Source organism: Abramis brama (assembly GCF_963993115.1).
Source record: "Abramis brama genome assembly, chromosome: 17".
Taxonomy (NCBI): Eukaryota; Metazoa; Chordata; class Actinopteri; order Cypriniformes; family Leuciscidae; genus Abramis; species Abramis brama.
The window spans coordinates 6,519,560-6,541,485 of NC_139979.1; the positions used below are offsets into that span (position 1 = coordinate 6,519,560).

A 21,926-nucleotide genomic window follows, 5' to 3' on the forward strand; every position below is an offset into this window, starting at 1 on the left:
GATGCAAAGCTGAATTTTCAGCATCATTACTCCAGTCTTCAATGTCACATGATCCTTCAAAAATCAATCTAATATTCTGATTTGCTGATCAAGAAACATTTATCAATGTTGAAAACAGTTGTGCTCAATATTTTTGTGCTACTGTCAGAGCAAATATTTACACTCCTGCTCGTAAGGTCAAATGGCACGGTAGTGTGTACGTGCGTGTGTCTGTGTGTGTACAGCAGAACTACTCCGACAGCACAGAGAGACTGCGGGAGGAAGTGACAATAATAGTGTGTGTGTGTGTGTGTGTGTGACCCATTTTATCCAGCGCACCTACAAGCAGACTTCACAGCGTGTGCTTTACTGGACACAGCTTGGGCTGCACCCAGTTTCTCGCGTGGTTATTACCAGGGACACCACACACACTGTGTGACACTTACACAAACACAGCCCACTGTTCATTTGAATATTTCTCTCTCTACATCTATCCTGGTTTCTTTATTTAACAGCCATGTGGTTTCACCCTTTACACACACGCACACATTGAGCCTTTCTCCATGGCTAAAGCCAGCGCTGTTACTATAGAGACGCTGCCCACATGATGGTACGGACTTTGACAGCACGACTTCGCTATAATAAGCCTCTCTCGCTCTACTCTATATATCAGCATAATTCGGCCACGTTAAGATGACAGCTGACAATTGCTAGCAGCTTTACTATGGTGACCCACAACCATCCCCTTGGTAAAAATGCACTGGTACTAGGATACACAAAGTATGTTTGTATTTAAATAGTATGAGGTAATGCCTATTTTTGGATTCTCAAAAGCTTGGCAAGGAAAGGGATTTATAATTTGGAACCAGTCTTATTTATAAGAATCTTTTAAGAATTATGTAATAGTCAAGTAAGATTCTACTGGATATACTGAATTTTAGTTAATCTCTAGTAGGATTTTTTTTTTGTTCTTTTATTTATATATATATATATATATATATATATATATATATATATATATATATATATATATATATATATAAATGTATTTTGTTATTTTATATAAACAAACAAATGTAATAATAATAAAAATAATAAATAAATACATTTTATTTTTATTTATTAGATTTTTTTTTGTTTGAGTGTTTCTTTTAGCATATTAAATCTTCTAGAGGTATAAAGCAATAGGTTATATCAAACAAAATAACACAGATCCTCACCTTTTAAACAAGCTACAACAAAAAACATTTTATTCTAGCTTTATGCATTCTTTTTTTTAACTACACTTGAATGTGTGCAAGTTTCATTAAAAAAAAAACATTTTGAACAAAAAGCTGAGAAAATCACATTTTTGTCAAAGCCTACATTGTACATAAGCAGTGCTTCTATCACTTGTTTCTGCTTCTTCTTATCCTGTGTTTTGATCCTGAGATTCTGTACGCTTTCAGAAGATCTGTAATAGCGCCCTCTACCGGATAACAGTGAAAACATGGATTCCTGGAAAATTCAATCAATGGCAGGGAAGCGTTGTTATTAATGACAGAAAATTCCGTCAATGGTTGGGAAAGAGTTAACTTAAGCCATTGATATAGTGCATATCTTTTGAAGTGATTATTCTGATTAAACTCCTTAAATAGACTAGAGTCGAGGACTCTCACCCAGCACTCCTTTTTTCTTTAGTTTTGGATGTTTGGGGACTAAGACTTGAACGTAAAGTAAATGCATACATAGTATTGTTATATTTGTCCTAGCATTATCAACATTGCAAAAAACAAACAAAAAAACAATAGCGGTAATTAGCATAAATGAATTCCTTCTTTGGTCAGTTTGCTCTTTCAGGTCAACTAATGTCCTGGCACAGCACCAGTTTGAAGACATTCTTGCTGAGCAAGTTAAATAAGCTAATATAGTGAGGTTTGTTACCACCGGACTAACTCAATAACGTATGTTCATTATGTTCATCGGAACAGCGTGCTTGCAATGCCTTGGCCAAGCATTCATGTTCGTGTACTTGAGTTAAAGTTGTTTTTTGGCCTTAAAGTCTTTAACTGGCTGAACTTAGCGTAACTCTCACACGGGCCAAAAAATGCTCCCTACAAAAACACACTCCATTCCTACATCACTCGTTGCCATGGTTGCGGAATACTCCCCATACCAGAGAATTCCTGCCTGGAGGTCTCATGGATTCTTTGTGTTTGTTTACGGCTGTCTGCAGTTTGGCTCTACATGGGGCTGACCTTGTAAAGGCCTTTCATATCTTTACAGTTTACAGTTTTTATTTCTCTCGCCGACCAGACAAACATATAAATGTCAGGATAATAAAATATTTGTGGTGCTAAAATACAGTTTTAAACTGCTTGAGGTGAATACAACTATAGGGAAACTTGAGAATTAGCTTATTCCTTGCAATACACTAGTTGCACATTTGCTTATTTCCTATTTGCTTATTAAGCCTTTCTCACTGTATTTTGCTGATCTTGTTATAATGCCGACTCATTCATGCATTTTCAAAATCCAGTGTTTGGACATTGGCAGGTCATTGTGTGTATGAGTTTATAGTGCAGACTAATGGCTGATATTAAATGGCCTTTATTCTCCTTTTCTGTGTCAAGTGTCAGGACCCCAGTGGGTTCGGAAATGCGCCATGTTTGTGAGAGCGATGAGCCTGGCGGACATGTCCGGTAAGTGCCGCTCCGCATCCAAACGCACTTCACGCACAGGATGGGATCAACTCTGACTCTGTTTGTACAGTTATGAACTGAGAAAGAGGAATAGTAAAATTATAAAATGCTGTATTAAGATGTTTTTGATGAATAACAGTGTTTGAACCCATCCCTGCCTAAACTCTTACCGTGCATGTCATTTTTGTTTTTTATTGAGTCTCATTCACTCATAATTGCTTACTGTTGATAATTCCAGATTATTCTTAATCAGGAAGGGCGTGTCTATGTGATTAGCATAGCACACACCCATGTTCATAAAAGGGCTTTCGTAAACCTCTACTGTATAAACATTTGTCAGTCTCTGCATATGATTTCATATTTTTAATGTATCTAATTTCAATGTATAACATTTTTGTGAATTTCAAATAAACTTTTATTTAATAGCCTATAATTTTCACATAAAAACTGCTTAAACACATGTTGTACTCAGAAATACATGGTTAGTGAATGAGACTCATTATGTCTTGTGATGTTGTGTTTGTGTGTTGTGCATGTTTCGTGATCTGTGTGCATTTTTTGCCTTTCCTTCTGTGTCTTACCTCTGACTGAGTTGAAAAAGCCCTTGTTTGTGAGTTGTCTGTGCATATCTTTTGCAAAGCTGGTCAAAAGACAGGTAAACTGTGCATAGCGTCACCATCACCGGTCACTGGATGACCAGAATGGACTGTGAGTGATCAGGATGCCAGACTTTGTATTAGGATGTGTAAATATCCATGTTCAGATTACATTTTCTTTTCTGGCCTATAGAAGGGCAAGCCATTTATTTCAGATGGAAAGATACAGATATAGTGATCTCATTTAAAAGTTGAGAACCATGAAATCAAAACTGACCCTGTTTATCTTCTTAATACATGTTTCTGGTCTTATGTCATCTCTTCTCCAATCAATTCAACCCATTCTGGAATGGAAAACCATTTTTAATTTTTTTTTTTTTTTTTTAAACCCAGTTAATTCTGATGGATGAAACAATGTTTTTTTGTTTGTTCTTGAGTCACTAAATTTGGCCGATCTCACAAACTTAACGTAAAACTGTAAAAAGACGTCTGCGACGTTTTATGACTTGTCATATATAGGCTACTTTCTGATAGTCATCATGTCAAGCATGAATAATTACAAAATAGATAAATCATTTGCATCACTTTTTTGCACTTTTCTCAGCAGTGATGTAACATAAGAATCTCCAAACATGATCAAAATCTATTTTCTTCAAAATATGAAAGGTTTTCTATCAAATGTGTTTGAAGTCAAATGTACTTGATCTTGATCTACTTGACCTTGTTTTTGTTTTTCTGTAGAGTTGGAAGCCATTACTTTACTTTTAATATGCCAGTTAACGTGAAATCATTAAAAATACCTTCAGGGTGTAAGGGGTTAACAGTGACAGTCAACAGATAGCTTACATATCACTTATATAAAGCTTGAATGATCAGAATCAGGATCGGTATCGACCGATCATGATGGCAAGAAATAAGCTAGGTAGTTTGTATCGGATGTAAAAATCCTGATCAGAGCATCCCTAACCTGAATACTTGTAATTTGTGTATTTGTTCTTATTTTATTACTGACTGTTCACTTGCCTTTAATTTTTATTACTTAGGCTATATTTTTGCTGTGGTATCAAAGTACTTAGTGTTCTTTACATGGAAAGCAAATTTCGTTTTAATCGTCTCAACTCCTAATTTTTGCTGATCTGAAAAATGATCCGATCCGTGACTCAAAAACCGGAATGCGATCCGAACCGTCAGTTATGTGACCTGTTGTACCCGTATATTGAACTGTCAGGACGCACCTAGAAAAGGGTGCCTGAACATCCCTAACATGTCCAAAAACTAGTGGAGAGAACGGCACAAATGCGCTGTCATACGAGCAGCCCTCCTCTTCCTGCGAACAGCTGAGGAGCCGCAGAGGCCTGGCGTTAACCCAGTGTTCAGATCACCACATCAAATATTCAACAGGTGCCTCTGAATGTGCGCGTTTTGTGTGTCCGAGACGATAAGAAAGGAAAGATAGACGAGTATGTGAAGAAAGAGTGCTTTTACGCTTACGAGAATCACCAAGGAAAGCCCACCCATCCGCACGTCTCTAGAGGGTCCGACGGCAGGATTAGAGACCAGAATGACCATTGATGCACCTGAATTGGTGAAGCGATGATGACCTAGGGAGGTGATGACAGCTAAAGTGTGGCTAGTACTTGACCTTGTTGACCTCCAGACTTCTGCGTCAAGGTATCATCCGCAGAAGAAATGTTCAAGAGGAAGAGAGTGCTCAAGGTATGAACCAATCTATGATAAAGGACGATTCAGTATTTTGTGGAAATATTTACCTAGCTTTCTTAGGGTTTAATTGGTTGGTCGGGTAATAGATTACTGATTTGTGTATGGTTTGTATGTATTTAAAGTTTAAGATTTGAAGCAGCTGTCAAGAGCAGCTTGTGTCGTGTCCAAAAGTGTCTGTCAGAGAAACATAAACCAGTCATGGAGAACGCGTATGAGGTTACCAGAAGAGAGACGGCAGGACCTGCATTTTTCCAGGCTTTATGTGGTAGAAACTAGACAAGTTCAAGTTATACCTACTTTATCGTACAGCAGAGAAGAGGTGCACTAGGTCAGCGTGGTTCATTAGCATGTTTCCATCACAGGTTTATCTCAGGTGAGCCGCCAGGTGCGTTGTTTGCTGTAAATCCTCCAAGCGGGTCCGACAGGTGTGTGTTTGCATAACATCACCATGGCCTTGGTTGAAACCAGCTGAGTTTACTGTCACTACACGCAGTACTCGTAGCCTTGAAGTTTGAAATGTAGTCTTTATTGTGGGTTGAATAAGAGCACACTGCTTTTTTTCAGCACTGTGATCGGGAGCTTTCACAGCTGGATGGGCTAGTCATGTGGTCTCAGCACACAATGTGCAATGAAACTTGGATCGGATGAGATTTAATGATACATCTACCAGCTGCATTCAACATAGATTTATCTCTTTGTCATTGTTGAGTAGACGAAAGATTTGATGTTCTTTTTATTTCATTTGCAACTGAGGGTTTTTAAGCATATATTATATTATATTATATTATATTATATTATATTATATTATATTATATTATATTATATTATATTATATTAATTATATTATATTATATTATATTATATTATATTATATTATACACTACTGTTCAAAAGTTTGGGCATGGTTAGATTTTTGTTGTTGCTATGGAAAGAAGTCTCTTATGCTCACCAAGGCTGCATTTATTTGTATAAAAATATAGTAAAAAATGTCAAATGAAATATCAAATGTGAGATATTATTAATATTTTTAAAAAACTGTTTTCTATGTGAATGTACTTTAAAATGTAATTTATTCCTGTATTCAAAGCTGATTTTTCAGCATCATTACTCCAGTCTTCAGTCACATGATCCTTCAGAAATCATTATAATATGCTGATTTGGAGCTCAAACATTTCTTATTATTGATGTTGAAAACAGTTATGCTGCTTTAATATTTTTGTATGAATATAAAGTTTTAAAGAGCAGCATTTATTTGAAACAGAAATCTATTGTAACTTTTGTAAATGTCTTTACTGTCACTCCTGATCAATTTAATGCATCCTTGCTGAATAAAAGTATTAATTTCTTTTTAAAAATTGTGCTGACCCCAAACTGTTCAGTGGTAGTGTACTTTTAGGTTTCCTCTTTGCATGTTAGACCAGACCTTTAAAGACAACTTGATTGAATGGCATTCACATCAAATTTAGCTTCTGTGATGATGTGGCGTAATTCTGATGTGAAACCTAGCCAAGCATCACCGTGACTATTGCTTAACCTCATGGGTTGGGATTCGACGAGCCCTAAACCATATCTAGAGGCTAAAATTACATTAGAGACTTGGGCCAAGCAACCATCCAGTACAACCTAGCAACCGCATTGCAACTTCCTGGCAAACACTTTCGCGGCAAGCATTATTCATATTTTCCTTCAGTCTATATTCAAAATTATGATTTAATATTATTTTTCCCCATCCTTAATGTTAGCAGAAAGTCATTTCAGTTGGAGAAACACATTTATATTTTCATGAAAGATTGATGAATCATGTTCAATAAGACCTGGGACATTTATTAATAATGTAAATGGGGTCAATTTTGATTTCAGTCTGTTTTATTTATATTAAGGCAATGGAACAAAAGTTATTTCGGCAGTGAATGTTGTCAGTTATAAGCAAGATACATGACAGTGTTTAAAAATGCTGCTTTTGCTCCAGGAATGTTACTCCACTATCTTGAAAACCCAAATGTCAATCATGGACCGAGAGGAAACGTGGTGTGCATCTTTGTGTAATAATGACTGACACACAATCAGTGTGACTCCAGTTAACCTCTTCAGACAGGGCTGTGCACAGCGGTGTAAGGGTGCAATATATGTCCACTGATTTATAGACAATGGCAGGCAGCTCTTCTCACTGTCGCTGATTTGGCCGACATCTCTCCTCTGAGATCTCAGCTTATCCTCAAGCCGATCCTCAAGCCATGTGCTGTGAAGGTTATCATCAGATTGAGGAATGTGTGCTCAGTCCAAAGCTGAACGGAAAGGTGGGGAGCCGGGAGGAGGTTGGGTCGGAATGAACATTTGACTTTTAATCATATGGAGCAAGGCTATTATATTTTTGAAAACAATACCTCAGTTTCTTTTAGATCTAATTCTATTGGTTCTCATTGGATAGTTTTTGTTTTTGTTGTATTGAATTTGTAAATTTAATTTAAGTTTTAATCAGTTTGACCTGTTAAATAGTTTTTTATTTATTTTAGTTTTTTGTATAATTAGAAAATGGCAAATTTTATTTTAGTGTTTTATTTTTTATTTTATTTTATTTTATTGAATTCAAGCACTAGTATTAGTTTTAGTTTCACTATTTTGTATTTTGAATTATTTTCAGTTTTTTGGAAATTGGTTTCCATTATTCATAAATTGATATTTTTTTGTATTTTATTAAAAAATAGCCAGTAAAAAACAAACAAAAAAATGGCTGGTTAAAATATTTTAAAATTTCTGTTTAGTTTCAGTTAGAGTTATGCCAAGTTCACACTGAACGATTTTAGGCCCGATTTACGTCACCAACAGGTTTCGGGAGATCGCTGACATATGCCATATAAGTCATAGGCAAATCGGTGCTTGTTCACGTGAGTGACAATCACGCAGTGTGAATGATCAAAGACACGATCTGAGACAATCCCCGACTAGTCACAGACGCCCGTGAGATATTTGGCATGCTAAATATCTGGACCTGTCGGTGATTCAAAATCCTGCTGTGTGAAATGTGTTCTGACTGAAAACTACATTGGCGATGACCGACAGCCAGTGAGAGAGTAAGATACTGGGCAGCGGGAAGTTCGGGGAGGAGTTATAGACCACAATATCAGTATTTTAATAGATACATTTACAATTATATCAAACAGAAACAAAGCACAAACATTTGCTTGACCAGCAGCAACAGCTGCACATTGCAAAATTATTTATTTACCCCCAATTCTCTTTGCAGAACACAATCCTTGCTCCCCTCGTCTCCCCAACCATTTCCTCCTGCATAATCTGTTTTCTTTTTCTCCTTTTCGCTGCAAATCAGCGCACAGACAATTTGGATCACAAGCTTCTTGCAGGCTATAATTTTTAATAACAATTTCAGTCTCGCGCGAGAACTCACGCGCGTATGATCTTGCATTATTTCCTGATCACTTCTCACGTGTGTTTGGTTGTGAAACGTAGATTTGCGACTGACAGAAGTTGTCGGCGATACTTCCTATTGTAAAGTCATGCAGTGTGAAACCTCCTGTCGCCGATCCATCGTGCAGTGTGAACACAGCAGCAACTGAATGCTTCCCCAGATAGTCACACAGTGACCCAGTGACCCGACTACTTTGAAAATCGTGCAGTGTGAACTCAGCATTGCCTGTTGATAAATAGTTTTTACTTTGTTTGTATTTTTCGAAAAACAGCTATTTTTAGTTTGGGTTTTGATTGGAATTGAGTATAAAAAATAAAATACAATACTTTGCATATTTTATTATATAAGATCATTTTCTCTGTAATTTTGGGTTGTAGTGAACATTTATAGCTTCGGATTGCTTTTGTTTTTAAAGTAACAAAATATTTTTTTCAGGGCTAGTTTTCATCGTTCTAGTTTTTGTAAGAAGTTTCAACGAACACAATATTATTTGCTAGCTATCAGGAGCTGTGTGTGGGCTTGCAGTCAGATAAAGGTTGACAGAAGTGATTGTATCTTGAGGTCTGGCATCAGTGTTTTCAGCTTTGCTTCCTCTATAAGAGATGCAGCATGCAAAACCAAACACAGTATTTGTTTACAGGGCATCAGTGCTTTTGCTTTTTGCAGCATAGTTATAGAAGTAAGCACACATACTAAGGGATTTATTATTATCATTAGGGCTATATGGGAATAGATTAGATTTTTTAAAGTCACACACATCTGCTTGCTTAACTGTACAGTAGAGGTTAAATCCTTAATAACCTAAATATGCTTATGCACCACTGACCATCTCTAAAGGTTTCTTGCCCAGGGGGGAGCAGCTAGCAATAAAGGTAAGTGTGACAGAAGTGCCCAGCATCTCATTTCTCCTGTACCGCCAGTCCGCCACATGTACAAAGCTTACAGTACATCTGATCATCGCCTCTAAAATGATTAGCTTCTCAATAAAGCTGGCCTGTCCTAATTTGCAACTCTTTTGCGGAAGTAAACAAGATTGCATTGGATAAAACGGTAGACAAATCCACTCTTGTCGTCCCTCATTCCTGTGCTTGAACTCATCCGTGACTATTGGTGTTGTGTAAACCTAAAGGAAGACTGCAGAGATCTGTTCTTCCCCGAGGGGATCAGGGAAGTGCTGTCTCGCAACCAAATGCTCCCGTAGCAATGTTTCCATCGAAACTGCCTGTCAAGTGGATGAAACTCAAACAGTCATCCTGACAGGTCTGCTGTTATCAGAACTAATCTGCATGACTGAGCCATAATTCGCCAGGGCTTTGATTCATCAAGGACAAGCATAAAAAGCTCTAATAAGGGAGGAAGCATCCGGTGTGTACTCAGCTCTTGCTCTTTAGCCCAGAGCCCTGTATTGTAATCCTGGAAGTGTTTGCACTGAACTTTTTAGAGCTGCACATAATATATATGTTTGACTTTCTGTAAAGCGCATTGTAAAAACTTGACTTCATTTATTTAATTTCTGAAGGCCCAAAGTATACATACAGAATTGGAAATAGCCTAATAAAATATATATTTTAAAAAAATATATACATTAAATATGGTAATCGAACCCTCCAGAAACTCCAGCACTATGATAGCAACATTTATGGTGGACCTTGTCACCTCAACGTGATTGGCTGTCTCACTTTTTTTTTACTTTTATTTACATGATGTTGATCTTTTCTTATATTTTTGATGTTCTTGTCACCTCCGTTAATCCCAAATCCCAAACCTGCTACTCATTTCCCATAGAGATTCAAAATGGCCACTTGGCTCACGTCACACCAATGGTCACGTCCAGTGAATAAACCGTCAAGTGTGAATTGAAACCCATGCCAATCTACACTGATCACCCATTTTAAAAGTGTTTGATGTAAATGCTTGGCTTTTATTCCAAATGAGACCAGAGGTCAGCAGACGACGTCTGGGTCACTTCACAAGCTGCTTGCTGCTCCTTTAGCGCCTTTCCGAGTGTGATTTGAACATTTAAATTAAAGTGATCTGAATCCTCCGAGAATTATCTCTGTACTGTATGATCACTGTTGATTTAAGGCTTTTGTAATCCATTTTCTCCAAAGTATGTGAGCTGTTGACTGTCCTTCAGATGATTCATTATTTGGCTGACTTTGCGATGACTTTGATCTCTGTGATGTAGCATGAATTGTAAACCCATCAGAGCATAAAAACTTGTTCTTCTGTTCTCCTTCATCGTTCTTCAGGCTCGGAGCACTGATAATCTGGACAGTTCTGGGGAGCCTGGGACCCGATCGGTGGGCACCACTGCCAACTTGAAGGGGAAGATGAGCAAAAGGTGAGAAACGACACATCTCTCTATCAGTACAGTCATTTAGGGTGTTTTTAAACTAGAGTTTGGTGCAGACACATCTCCTTTTGATGTCAGTTTGGTTTGTTTAAATGGTATTAAATAGGTCCATATGAAATCATTTTTCTTTTCCCCCAAATTCTATTTACCGTTTAAATTTTCTGGATTCCGTTTCAATGGTTTACATTTTTTAATTAAATTTGAATGATCAAAAAAGGATGTCTAATCAATTGAGTTCATGAAACTTAATTTACTAAATTATTCAAATGTAACAGTAATAATGCCCTATGATTTTTTTTTTAATATGTTTTCAGAAATGTCAGTTTTTTTTTATAGTTTTATTGGATTCTGTGTTTTATGAGTTAATACAAATGTATTCATCAAATTAGATATCAAATTAATTCATAAAATGTTGACAATTCAGTTAACTTTTTAAAATGTAATCAAATGAAAATTTTGCATTTTTGGGAAACAAAGTGCTGCACAACAGAGGTTTACTGTTTAAAATAAAACATGGATGAAAATAGTTTCAATGAACTATTGTTGTTATTACTTTGATAAGTTAATTCTACTGCATAATAGCAATATATTTGTATCATAATTAATTCAAGTTGAAACAAACTATTATTTTAGTGGGTTGTAGTGAAGACCTTTGGGTTTTTGTGTGTATCTGAGGATAGTTTTATCAAATAAAATGATGGAAAGTTTGTGACATTCCACATTATACCTTCAATTATATTTCTAAGACTGGATTCGAGACTAAGGTGCCAACTTTAGGTAACCACACCCACTTGACCTGTTAGTCCTGACCCTCAAGAGTAAAACAGCCTTAAAGGGTTTAGACACAAAAGAGACTGACTATATTTTAGTTTAATAGTTAACAAAGTGTTGCTGTCAGGATGAGTTCAGTTTCAGGTTTGTCCAGCTCTGAACACACCGTAAAACAGGAAGTACTTGGTTTCACTTCCCTCTGAAATAACTGATAATGGGATGCAGAGTTTCCCTGTGGTGTTCATGAGTGCCTTACTGAAAACTGCCCTGGAGAAGCTTCTATATTCTCTGTAACTTGAAAATACAAACTAGATCTGAAGAAAATGTGCGTAGTACTTTCCTGTGCAAAGCTCAGTGCTAATACCAGGGCATTGATAAGTCTGTGGCATTTTTCTGTGTTTTGTTTTCCTGGCGAAAATCCTAAGACTGAACAATAGTTATAGTGCCACTTGCCATAATGACTAATTTGATTAACCAGACAAGTTAAACGGTTTTAAATTCACTACTTTAATCTCGTTGCTACTCTGTGATGAAAGTATATGGTGTGTTAACTCATTTGCTTGTTTTCTTGTGGTTCCAGGCTTTCTGTTGTGAAAGGTCACTTCCCCAAGCTTATTGACTGTGCTCATTTTCACTATGAAAATGTGGACTTCGGTTCTATCGAGGTAAGATATTGTTTTGTTGAGCAGAGGTTTCTTAGCTCTCTACCTAAATTAAGATACTACATTATAAATAAAGATAACATGAACTAGTGAATTGTGAACAATAACACTAAGAACATCAATGAAAATGTCTATTAAAATGTCTATTTTTTGTTTGTGTTAGTTATGTACATGTTTAGTTGTCAGGTTTCATCTTAGTTGGACATTTAGGTTTTATTAAGAAGAAACAAGCAGATATCAGCATACAGCCAGAATATCTCCAGGGCTGATACAGCCTCACTTTGTGACCTTCAATAACACACACACACACACACACACACACACACACACTGTTCCAGATTCTGTGTTTGTGTACTCTGAAAGGAAAGAGGAAACAATTACTTCTATTTGATTCACAGATACACTGCAGTATGTCAGAGCTCTTCTCATATAAACTGTCGGTCACACAATGATCTGTGCTTTGAATGATCTGAAGCCAGTCTAAAATCTGTGATCAGTTGAAGAGGGTTTACATTTACAATGATAGACATCCATTTTCAAAATGCATTTCACTGTCCCTGTGGTATTGTTTTTTGTTTGTGCTGCTTATATACCCATTTTGTGTTTATGATGGCAGAGAGCTGTATACACACACACACACACACACACACTCTAGAGCACCTGGAGCGCACTGACCGCACAGCATGACTGGAGTGGGAGTCAGACTCATTAGTGTTTAAACCCCCTAAAGAAAAGAGAAAAATAAAAGACCTTTACATGTTTTCTGATCTGACCCTGTGAAGCAGAAAGTTCCTCTCCTCTCCTCCTCTCTGTGCTATTGCAAAATGATTGTAATGGCCATGTACCATACTATCACCATGCTATACTATCTTCCATGTAATACCATGGTATATGAATACAGTAATGATTCATATATTTTACATGCATACTACCGGTCAAAAATTTGGAGTAATTAAGTTTTTATTTATTTTATGTTTTTAAAAAGAAGTCTCTAATGCTCACCATGCCTGCAGTTATTTGATCAAAAATACAGTAAAAACAAAAAGAATTATTAAAAAGCTGAATAAAACCAAAGCAAAAATCTTACTGACCCTAAACTTTTGAAAAACAAGTACCTTTGAATAAAATGATATGACCACTTACATCTCACTGATCACTCTCATTATTTGAGGCGATGAGGAAGTTTGCACATGCTTCAGGGATATGAAACAGCATTACAGTGACTGAATTATTGTGAAGGGATGTTCCCAGCTTCTCATAAACGATCATGTGTTTGAGAGTGCCTAAATCTCATAAAACACGAGTAGCATGGTCTTAAACGGGTAATCACTGCAATTCGAAACATGTTTATGCTATTACGGTACATTCAGCTTGGATTGGATTTTCCAACATCCTACTAGAAGTGTGCAATCAAACGCTGCTTAAAATCAGACTTGCAACCTGGAAACTCGTACATAAACTCTGATTACAGTGGGATCCAGGTGTATGATGAATTAACACCCACTGAGATGCACACAGTTGATGATAAACATTCACCTTCTCCATGTAACATGTCTGATACAGTGCTAGTCAACTAGTTGTTCTGGCAACAAACTGCTTGGTTATTTCTAGTCTTGCAGGACAATGCAGGACCATGAGCATTCCCTTTAAACGTTTGTTTATGTGCACTTCTTCACACCTTCATGAATTAATGTCTGCTCTTTACACCTTCAGCTTCAGTTTGCCAATGAGCAGAGCGATGCCAGCTGGACCTCGGGCAGTGCCAAAGATCTGGTTTTCCTTGTGCAGGTGTCCTGCCAGGTGAGTGGGCGCACATGCCTCAGTCAGTGCTAATAATACACAGCCCCTCCTGCTACAGCCTCAAATAAAAACACAACTGATCGAATTGAACGTGACCGAAGTCAGTGCACTACACCTTGTTTAGCATCTTCCTCTCCTCTGCTGGCATCTTGTTTGTTGACTTCCCCCCTGCCTCGATTCTCTCTCTCTGCTCTCTCTGCCCCTCGTCCCCCTACTCTCTCCTTCTCTGAAATCTAGGGTAAGACGTGGATGGTACGGCGTTCGTACGAAGAGTTCCGGACGCTGGACGCCCACCTGCATCAGTGCATTTACGACCGCCGTTACTCGCAGCTCTTGGTCCTGCCCGCCCTCTGCGAGATCGGAGACCGGGTGAAGGTGAGCTTGACTACACTGGAAACTAATGCTTATCTCATTTAGGTTCAACGTAGCGCATATTGTACCGCTAACAGAGTTAGCTGCTCAGTTTTGAGGTCGTCGGCCAGTTATGTAGGTTGGTGTCCGGACCCTTAGGGACAGTGCTGGGAAAGATACCACTTTATCTTTCACATGTCAATTTTAGTTATTTTTCTCTTTCTTTCATGTATCATGAGACTATATTTAAATCCTGTAGTCTGTAATTACCATTAGATACAGAAGCTGAAATATTGTGAAATATTATTACAATTTAAAATATACAATTAAAAATTGAATTTATTCTGGTGATGGCAAAGCTGAATTTTCAGCTATCATTGCTCCAGTTTTCAGTGTCACATGATCCTTCATAAATCATTTCAATCAAGGTTAAAAATAGTTAATAGTTAGGAAATGCTGCTTAATATTTTTGTGGAAATGTGATAATGTTTTTCAAGGATTATTTGAGAAATTTTTAAAAGAACAGTATTCATTTGAAATAAAAATCTTTTGAAACTGTAATTGTAAATGTATTTATATACTGTCACTTTTGATCATTTAATGCTTCTTTGCTGAGTAAAAAAAAAAGATATATTACTGACCCCAAATTTTTTTTTTTTATATTTTCAGTTGATCTTAACTTGTATTGAACCTAGAACATTTGCTTTAAATCAAACTTCTTATGTGATATCTTTGAATAGTGTTTGACTACTGAATGAATTTGCCGTTTGAACATGCATGTTATTCACGCAGATCTTCACACTTTTGTCGGAGTATCTGAACCGCCTCTCAATGATTGTGGACAATAAGCTGAACTGTGGGCCGGTTCTCTCCTGGATGGAGGTGAGAGGCAAACAGAGGAGAGATAAGACCGCAAACATATATTAGTGTAGATTAGAACTGAAATCTAAAAGAAACTTATTTAAAAGGAGTTCACCCAAAAATGAAAATGTCATCATTCACTCGCCCTCATTTCGTTCCAAACCTATTTGCATTTCTTTCTTCTGTGAAATATAAAATAAGTTATTTTGAAGAATTGCAGCCCATTGACTTCCATTGTATTAACAAAAAAATTCTGATAATATCTTCTTTAATGTTCCACAGAAGAAAATCAGTCATACAAGTTTGGAATGATGAGCATTAAAGGCACACTATGCAAGATTTGTACATTAATTAAACAGCTTCAAAATCATTTCGATGGTAAACAAACTCATAGTAGGGTGAATCATCCCGATAGCAAAGCGGGGGGGACGCCGCTGGCAAAACCAGCAATGCAGGTTTGAGAGGTGGCGCCCCTTCACAGCACGACGTCACATACATCAACAACATCTGAAGCAGCCTCTATAGAAGACACTAGCACGCATTTCAGACGTGAATCATGGCAGAGTCGACGAAGAAAACACGGTCAGAAGAGTGCAGAGACGGCTCTGCGTGAGTGGTATTTACGACAGTAACGTTAAATACAAGTACTCCACAGCGACTCTAGAGGTCGCTGTTTGAGAAAAACGGAAACTGCATAGTGTGCCTTTAATTTGTCATTTTTACTTGCCATTTTTCTTACCATATCTCAAATCTCAACATTTTATATTTCTTTGTAAAAACATGGCTGTATCTGCTGTTCTTCAAAGGTAAATTGAATCTCTCTGAAAATCTGTGAGATTGCAGTATAACAGCTTATTGCTTTTTATAATCATTGCAGATTGACAACCATGGTAACAGGTTCCTGCTGAAAGAAGAAGCGTCTTTAAACGTTCCTGCCATCGCTGCCGCTCACGTCATCAAGCGCTACACTGCCCAGGCTAGCGATGAGATTTCCATTGAGGTACTCAGACCACTTACTCTTTTTCTTGTGTTGATGCATTTCCTTTTTCGAACAGGACAGTGAGATGGGAGATATGAAAGAATTCAATATTTTAAATAAAGTGAAAGTGACCCATACTCAGAATTTGTCCTCTGCATTTAACCCATCCAAGTTAGTGCACACACACTAGAAGTAGTGAGTTGTGAACACACACACACTGCAAACAATGGACACATACCCAGCCAGCCAATTTTGCTGAGGCGCCTGGGGAGCGATTGGGGGGTTAGGTGCCTTGCTCAAGGGCACCTCAGTCATGTCCTGCCACTTTTGAGAATCGAACCTGCAACCTTTAGGTTACCAGTCTGACTCTAACCATTTGGCCATGACTGCCCCAAAATAAATAGCTTTTAGTTTGTCAAAGCTGTAGCCGACTAACTGCTTGTTCTGTTCAGTGCTGCAAATCAAACTACAGCATAAACTCCATACTCTTCCAAAAGACCTTGTACCCAGTTTGAGTTCTCTCTCTTTCTCGTCCTGTCCTTATTCTGCACATGCATGCACAGCCTGCCTGGTCCTAGGACAAAGTTTTGTTCTCTCTGCTCTTCCTCCTTTTCTTTCTCATCTGTCATGTCTATTCCTGTCCCCCCTCCCTATACGCTGCTCCATATACAGCGTCTCTTTCTGGGCCAGAAATTGGGGTGACCCAAACTTAGAACGCATTGACGTCCCTTCTCTCTGTCTCTTTTTCTTTCTGTTACTCTTCAAATCTTTTACATACAGTATATGACATATTTTTTTAAACTGATCCATCTAGCTAGCTGTAATCTCATAGCAGTACTCTAGCAACCTCTCCTAAACCACATGGTAATGCCTTAGCAACCACCGGGAACAAACTAGCAGCCACCTAGAAACGCCTTAGCTACCATGCCAAGGACCTTGGCAACTACTTAGTAATGCTGTATTTATGTCTCTTTCGATTCTTCAAATCTCTCAAATACACTAGCAATCTCTCTGAATCCCTTTTCAACTACCTAGCAAACCCTTAGGAACCACTCAGAACAACCTAACAGCCACCTAGAAACATCCTAGCAACCAATTCAAGCACATTAGCACATCTATGTCTTCACTACACGCATTCTACCAGCACGCTTAGCTAAGAATTCTGGGCCAAAAACGGTTTGTAATCGTGCCGTGCCGAACCAGGCTCAAGCGGAAACCATTCCTTACTATTGTTATAACTGTTCGGCCTGACAGTGGAAAAGCAGCTTTTGAGTCTGTTGAATTGTTCTACCCTTTGAAACCACCTAGTAAAGCCTTAGCAACCACCCACAACAACTACTTAGTAACGCTGCATTTATCTGTCTGTCGAATCTTCATGTCTGTCGAAAGCCCTAGCATCCACTCTTAAATTTTTTGCAAACACCTAGCAATGCCTTGGCACCTACCTAGAACAACTTAACAGCCTTAGAAATGCCCTAGCTACCACTTAAAGCATTTTAACAACTGATTAGTTGTGCTGTGTCTGTCTGTTGAATTTAAAACATTTAGGCAACATCAACATTTATCTTGACAAACTTTCCCTTTTTAGTTTCTTCTTTGGACTTTTTCTGTTTTCTCTCATCTCAGGCTTGATTCTTTCTCTTTCTGCTCTCTAGTGTGAGATGGGAACTGATATTTTTTTTCCCCTTCCTCTTTTTAAAATTTGGGTCAAAGTGTATTTCGGCATGCAACAGTACTTTTGAAGTTTTTTGTCTACAGTACACATGATTCTAGCTGTTGAAAAATATGAACTCAATCATCATCCTGTTATATGCTGATATATTTTTTGTGACAAGTTTTTTGACACCCTTGGTGCACAAGTAATTTGCATATTTCTCTTACTAGATGCGTCTGTCAGTTTGCATGTTAATCGCGTGTATGTGTCTTTGTTCCTCTTTCTAAAGGTTGGTGATATTTTGTCAGTGATTGACATGCCACCCAAAGAGGACACCACGTGGTGGAGAGGAAAGCATGGATTCCAGGTACCAGTCTAAACCTCAGGACTTGATATGGGCCATCTTCTGTAACACTGACATCTTTGAGCTCAGTGTTCCCCTCTCTTTTCCTCAGGTTGGCTTCTTTCCCAGTGAATGTGTGGAATTAATTAATGAGAAGTTGCAGCAGTCTGTCAGTGCTCCTGTCAGTAAGCAAGGTACCACGCACACAGTCTTTTATCTAGAGATCAAGAGGGTACTGGAAGTAGAAATGCCATTTAAAGTCTCTTTAGCAAAATTGATTGAGAAATGTACTTCCAGAAAAAAGTGTTCTGTCATTTCTGATCTATGCTTCAGTACACATCATTTAGTTGTCCAGCCAATCTTCATTGGCTGTTCTTCTGTGTTTCAGAGGTGGATCATATGAACTCCAAACCTGGCGTTACCAACACGACTGGGCCTTCCTCTCCAACATCAGGTATGGTCAAGTAATTTTTTACTTTTTAGTAGTTGCAATTAGGGCTGGGCATAGTATTACAGGCGCAACAACATGGAAGTAACAACAAATCTATTCTTCTGTATGGTGATGTACATCCGAGTTTAACGAATTATTGAAAAAGAGCGGAGACTTGGTTCTATGGATCTGTTGTTGTTTGGATTTTGAGATGTGCATTGCACTCAAAAGTGGAGGCAGATGAACGTGAGCTTGCAGGTGTGGGTTTAAGTGAATTAAATGACTGGAGAAGTCCTGCATACGTCACTAGAGAGAAGTCTGCCATTTCACTGGAAGGTCCAGTTATGACATTTTAAATTGAACATTACAAGGTCAAAAAATGGAACTTATGCCTGGATGAATTGTTCACAATAAGATATTTAACATGCATTTAGAAAATAGATCAAATTAATTTTAATTTCATTCTGAGTTTAAATGCCAACGGCAATATATACCGCATTGTGCCTGCATTACCACCTCGTTGTGCATTATTATTTTGTAATTCACTGTCTGAAATCAATTATTTCGCTTGTACGGTTACTGCACCTCAAGACATTTTTCTTTCTTTTTTTCCTTTTTAGAACTAGTAAAGGAGGATTGAGCCATTGATATGTAATGTTTAGAGATTGAGAGACATTAAGTGTGTGTGTGTGAATTACCTGAGTCTGTGCTGCTGTCAGTTGCATTCAGCTGCAACGTCTCTACTAATAGCGAAGCTGTAAGTTGAACTACTTAAAAAAAAAAAATGACATTACAACCCAGCTACTGAGAAATGTCACATACTGTAGCTTTTCAGTGGGGAAACTGTTTTATTGAGAAAATCATGGTTGGGCCTGACAAGTTTTTGTGTACGAGAGAGATTGTAAGGCCCTGTCCCAAATGGAAGCCCTTGCGATCTTCCTCCAAGTCTGCACCTTTGTGATGTAATACCGATTTGGGTGTCGGGTAGAAGTCTGTGCATCAAGGGCTCATATCGGCTGCAAAGGCTGAAACCTAAAATGACAAATGGGTCACCCTACTGTCTTGCACACGTAAGTGCCGGCCATTGTAAGTCCACAAAACCGCAAGTGAACATGAAATGTGCCATTTGGGACTAAGTGTGTGCATGGGAGGGAGAAAGAGCAGAGCTAGAGCATGCTTTCCATAGATAATAAAATAAATCATTTTTATAGTATTGTTTGTCTTATTTATTTCAATGTCTTTGTGTTTTTTGGTTCTTTTGCTGTGGTAGGCTGCAAGTCTCTGAAATAATTTGGTGAAGTATATCCATAACGAAGTGTACTGCAATCAAGAAACTACTGAAACTACTTTAGCTGTGCATTTACTGGAAAAATATTGTCAATTATTGTCAACCAATCAGAATCAAGCATTCAACACTGTGGTATAAAATATAGATACACAACCAGTCAAAAGCTTGAATACACCCAATGTAATTTATTCCTGTAATGGCAAAGCTAGATTTTCAGCAGCCTCAATGAATGAAAGTATTCATTTCTTTAATTATTTATATTACTGCCCCCAATGTGTGTATATCAGCCATCCTTTAAATATTGGTATTTGCGCCAACCCTTGATAAACCTATATCAGTCAACCATTTTTGGTGAATAGGTGATATATCGCCCAGCCCTAGTTGTTTTTTCAAAAAGACATGCTTTGGTTACTTGATGTTCTAGCACAGATGATATTGTAGCCTTTGGTGGCACGGCTGATGTTTTTAAGGTTATTTTTATGGGCTTGAAAGCCACTATAGTCAAAACAATGTTATTATTTGTCACAAATTTGTGTCTAAGATTTTAAGGTTGTTGGTTAGTCTTCTGTACATCACAGCAGCATCTTCTAATGAAATGCTTTAACAGTGAATGTATTAGTTTATAATAACACTTGAACTAAAGATGCATTTGATGTTTCTGTCGATTGTGTTTCCTTCTTTTTCTCTCAGTTCTTCATCCTTGGTTCCTAAGCCTGGCTGGTAACAACTTCAGTGAATTTACCTAAACTAACATTTCTATATCCGTCTTTTTCTAACGCCTTCTATCCTCTGAGACATCTAGGGTTTGGAACACAGATTGTGGTTGTTTATACAGCAGGCAGAGAAAGTGTGGGTTGTTTGGAAAGGATGAGCTTGGGTGTTGGATGGTGAAGACAGCAAAAATGTTGTATAATTCATTCATGTGGGCAAAATTCTCTAGCACAGGGTTTGGCAACCATTGTTAATGAGTTAATCATTGTGCTCAATAGGACTAAATATACTTGGTTGAATATTAGAAATGTATAGCATTGACTATGTACAGCGGAACAAGCTGTACGCTGTCAGTCAGTAACTTGAGTGTGTGTGATGTGCAGTGGTCATGCTAATGGTTTATCAGAGCTGCGCACTTTCATTGACTTGCGCAGTTTAATTCTCACACTTTAATAGTATTTATAACTTCTACCTTAATAAAAACAAGCTGTGTTACTATGAGGAATGATTACCTTAAAATGTAGATCTGTATGCAGGTACGAGGTACTTTATCTGAATGAAATACATAGGCTACACCTCTTGCTTTTGCTCATGTGCCAGCTATTATTACCATAGGTTGCCGACCCCTGCTCTAGCATCTGTTGATGAATTGCAGGCTGCTTGATGTATAAATGAGAAGCTGTTAGTGGGCTGTGAGGATTGATTTTGATTGTGCTTGCTCCATGTCATATCGAACTTTTTTAACAATGTGTCCTAACCAGGCATGATGCAACAAGATTCCAGTGACAAGCAGTGGACACGATTAGTTAAAAACAAAATGTAATGTCACTCATCACAAGATGTCCTAGAGATGTCCTCGGCACGCCTAGTTGGGGCTTGTTGATGATACATTTTTAAAAGTGCTGCTTTTTAGATGGCATTGATGATGACTTTCATAACTGATGTCTACATTATGGCTGCAAAAGGCCCTCATTTAACCCATTTAACTTTGTGTCATTCAGGTCATTGACCCTGAGGCCTGTGAAGTGTCTATAGCAGTGGTTCTCAACCAGGGGCTCGGGAGATGGCTTAAAATGATTTAAAATAAGACAAAACACAAGCTAAAACAGCTAGATGTTAACAACTTTAGCCATTCCTTGGCCATGAAAGTTCTTCAACATGGATATAAAAGGGACTTTTAAAAAGAAAAGTCATGGAAATTAATTAGCCTACATTTAAATTAAATTAATAAAATGTCATTTTTTTATGGAGCCCCGCATATGACAAGCAGACATACATACAGACATATATATCATGACAACTCTCTGAATATTTT

General features: G+C 37.7%; 1 protein-coding gene across 1 annotated transcript in view; it reads left to right on the plus strand.

Moving 5' to 3' along the window:
* arhgap33 (Rho GTPase activating protein 33) overlaps positions 1-21,926 on the plus strand; it is a 59,337-nt gene that overhangs the window by 19,071 nt on the left and 18,340 nt on the right. The window contains exons 2-12 of the mRNA XM_084088037.1: positions 2,592-2,660; positions 9,243-9,277; positions 10,658-10,749; positions 12,113-12,197; positions 13,908-13,994; positions 14,232-14,369; positions 15,138-15,227; positions 16,084-16,206; positions 18,129-18,206; positions 18,295-18,376; positions 18,571-18,636. Coding sequence (XP_083944163.1) covers positions 2,592-2,660; positions 9,243-9,277; positions 10,658-10,749; positions 12,113-12,197; positions 13,908-13,994; positions 14,232-14,369; positions 15,138-15,227; positions 16,084-16,206; positions 18,129-18,206; positions 18,295-18,376; positions 18,571-18,636 — 945 coding nt within the window. The remainder of the gene's footprint in view (positions 1-2,591; positions 2,661-9,242; positions 9,278-10,657; positions 10,750-12,112; positions 12,198-13,907; positions 13,995-14,231; positions 14,370-15,137; positions 15,228-16,083; positions 16,207-18,128; positions 18,207-18,294; positions 18,377-18,570; positions 18,637-21,926) is intronic.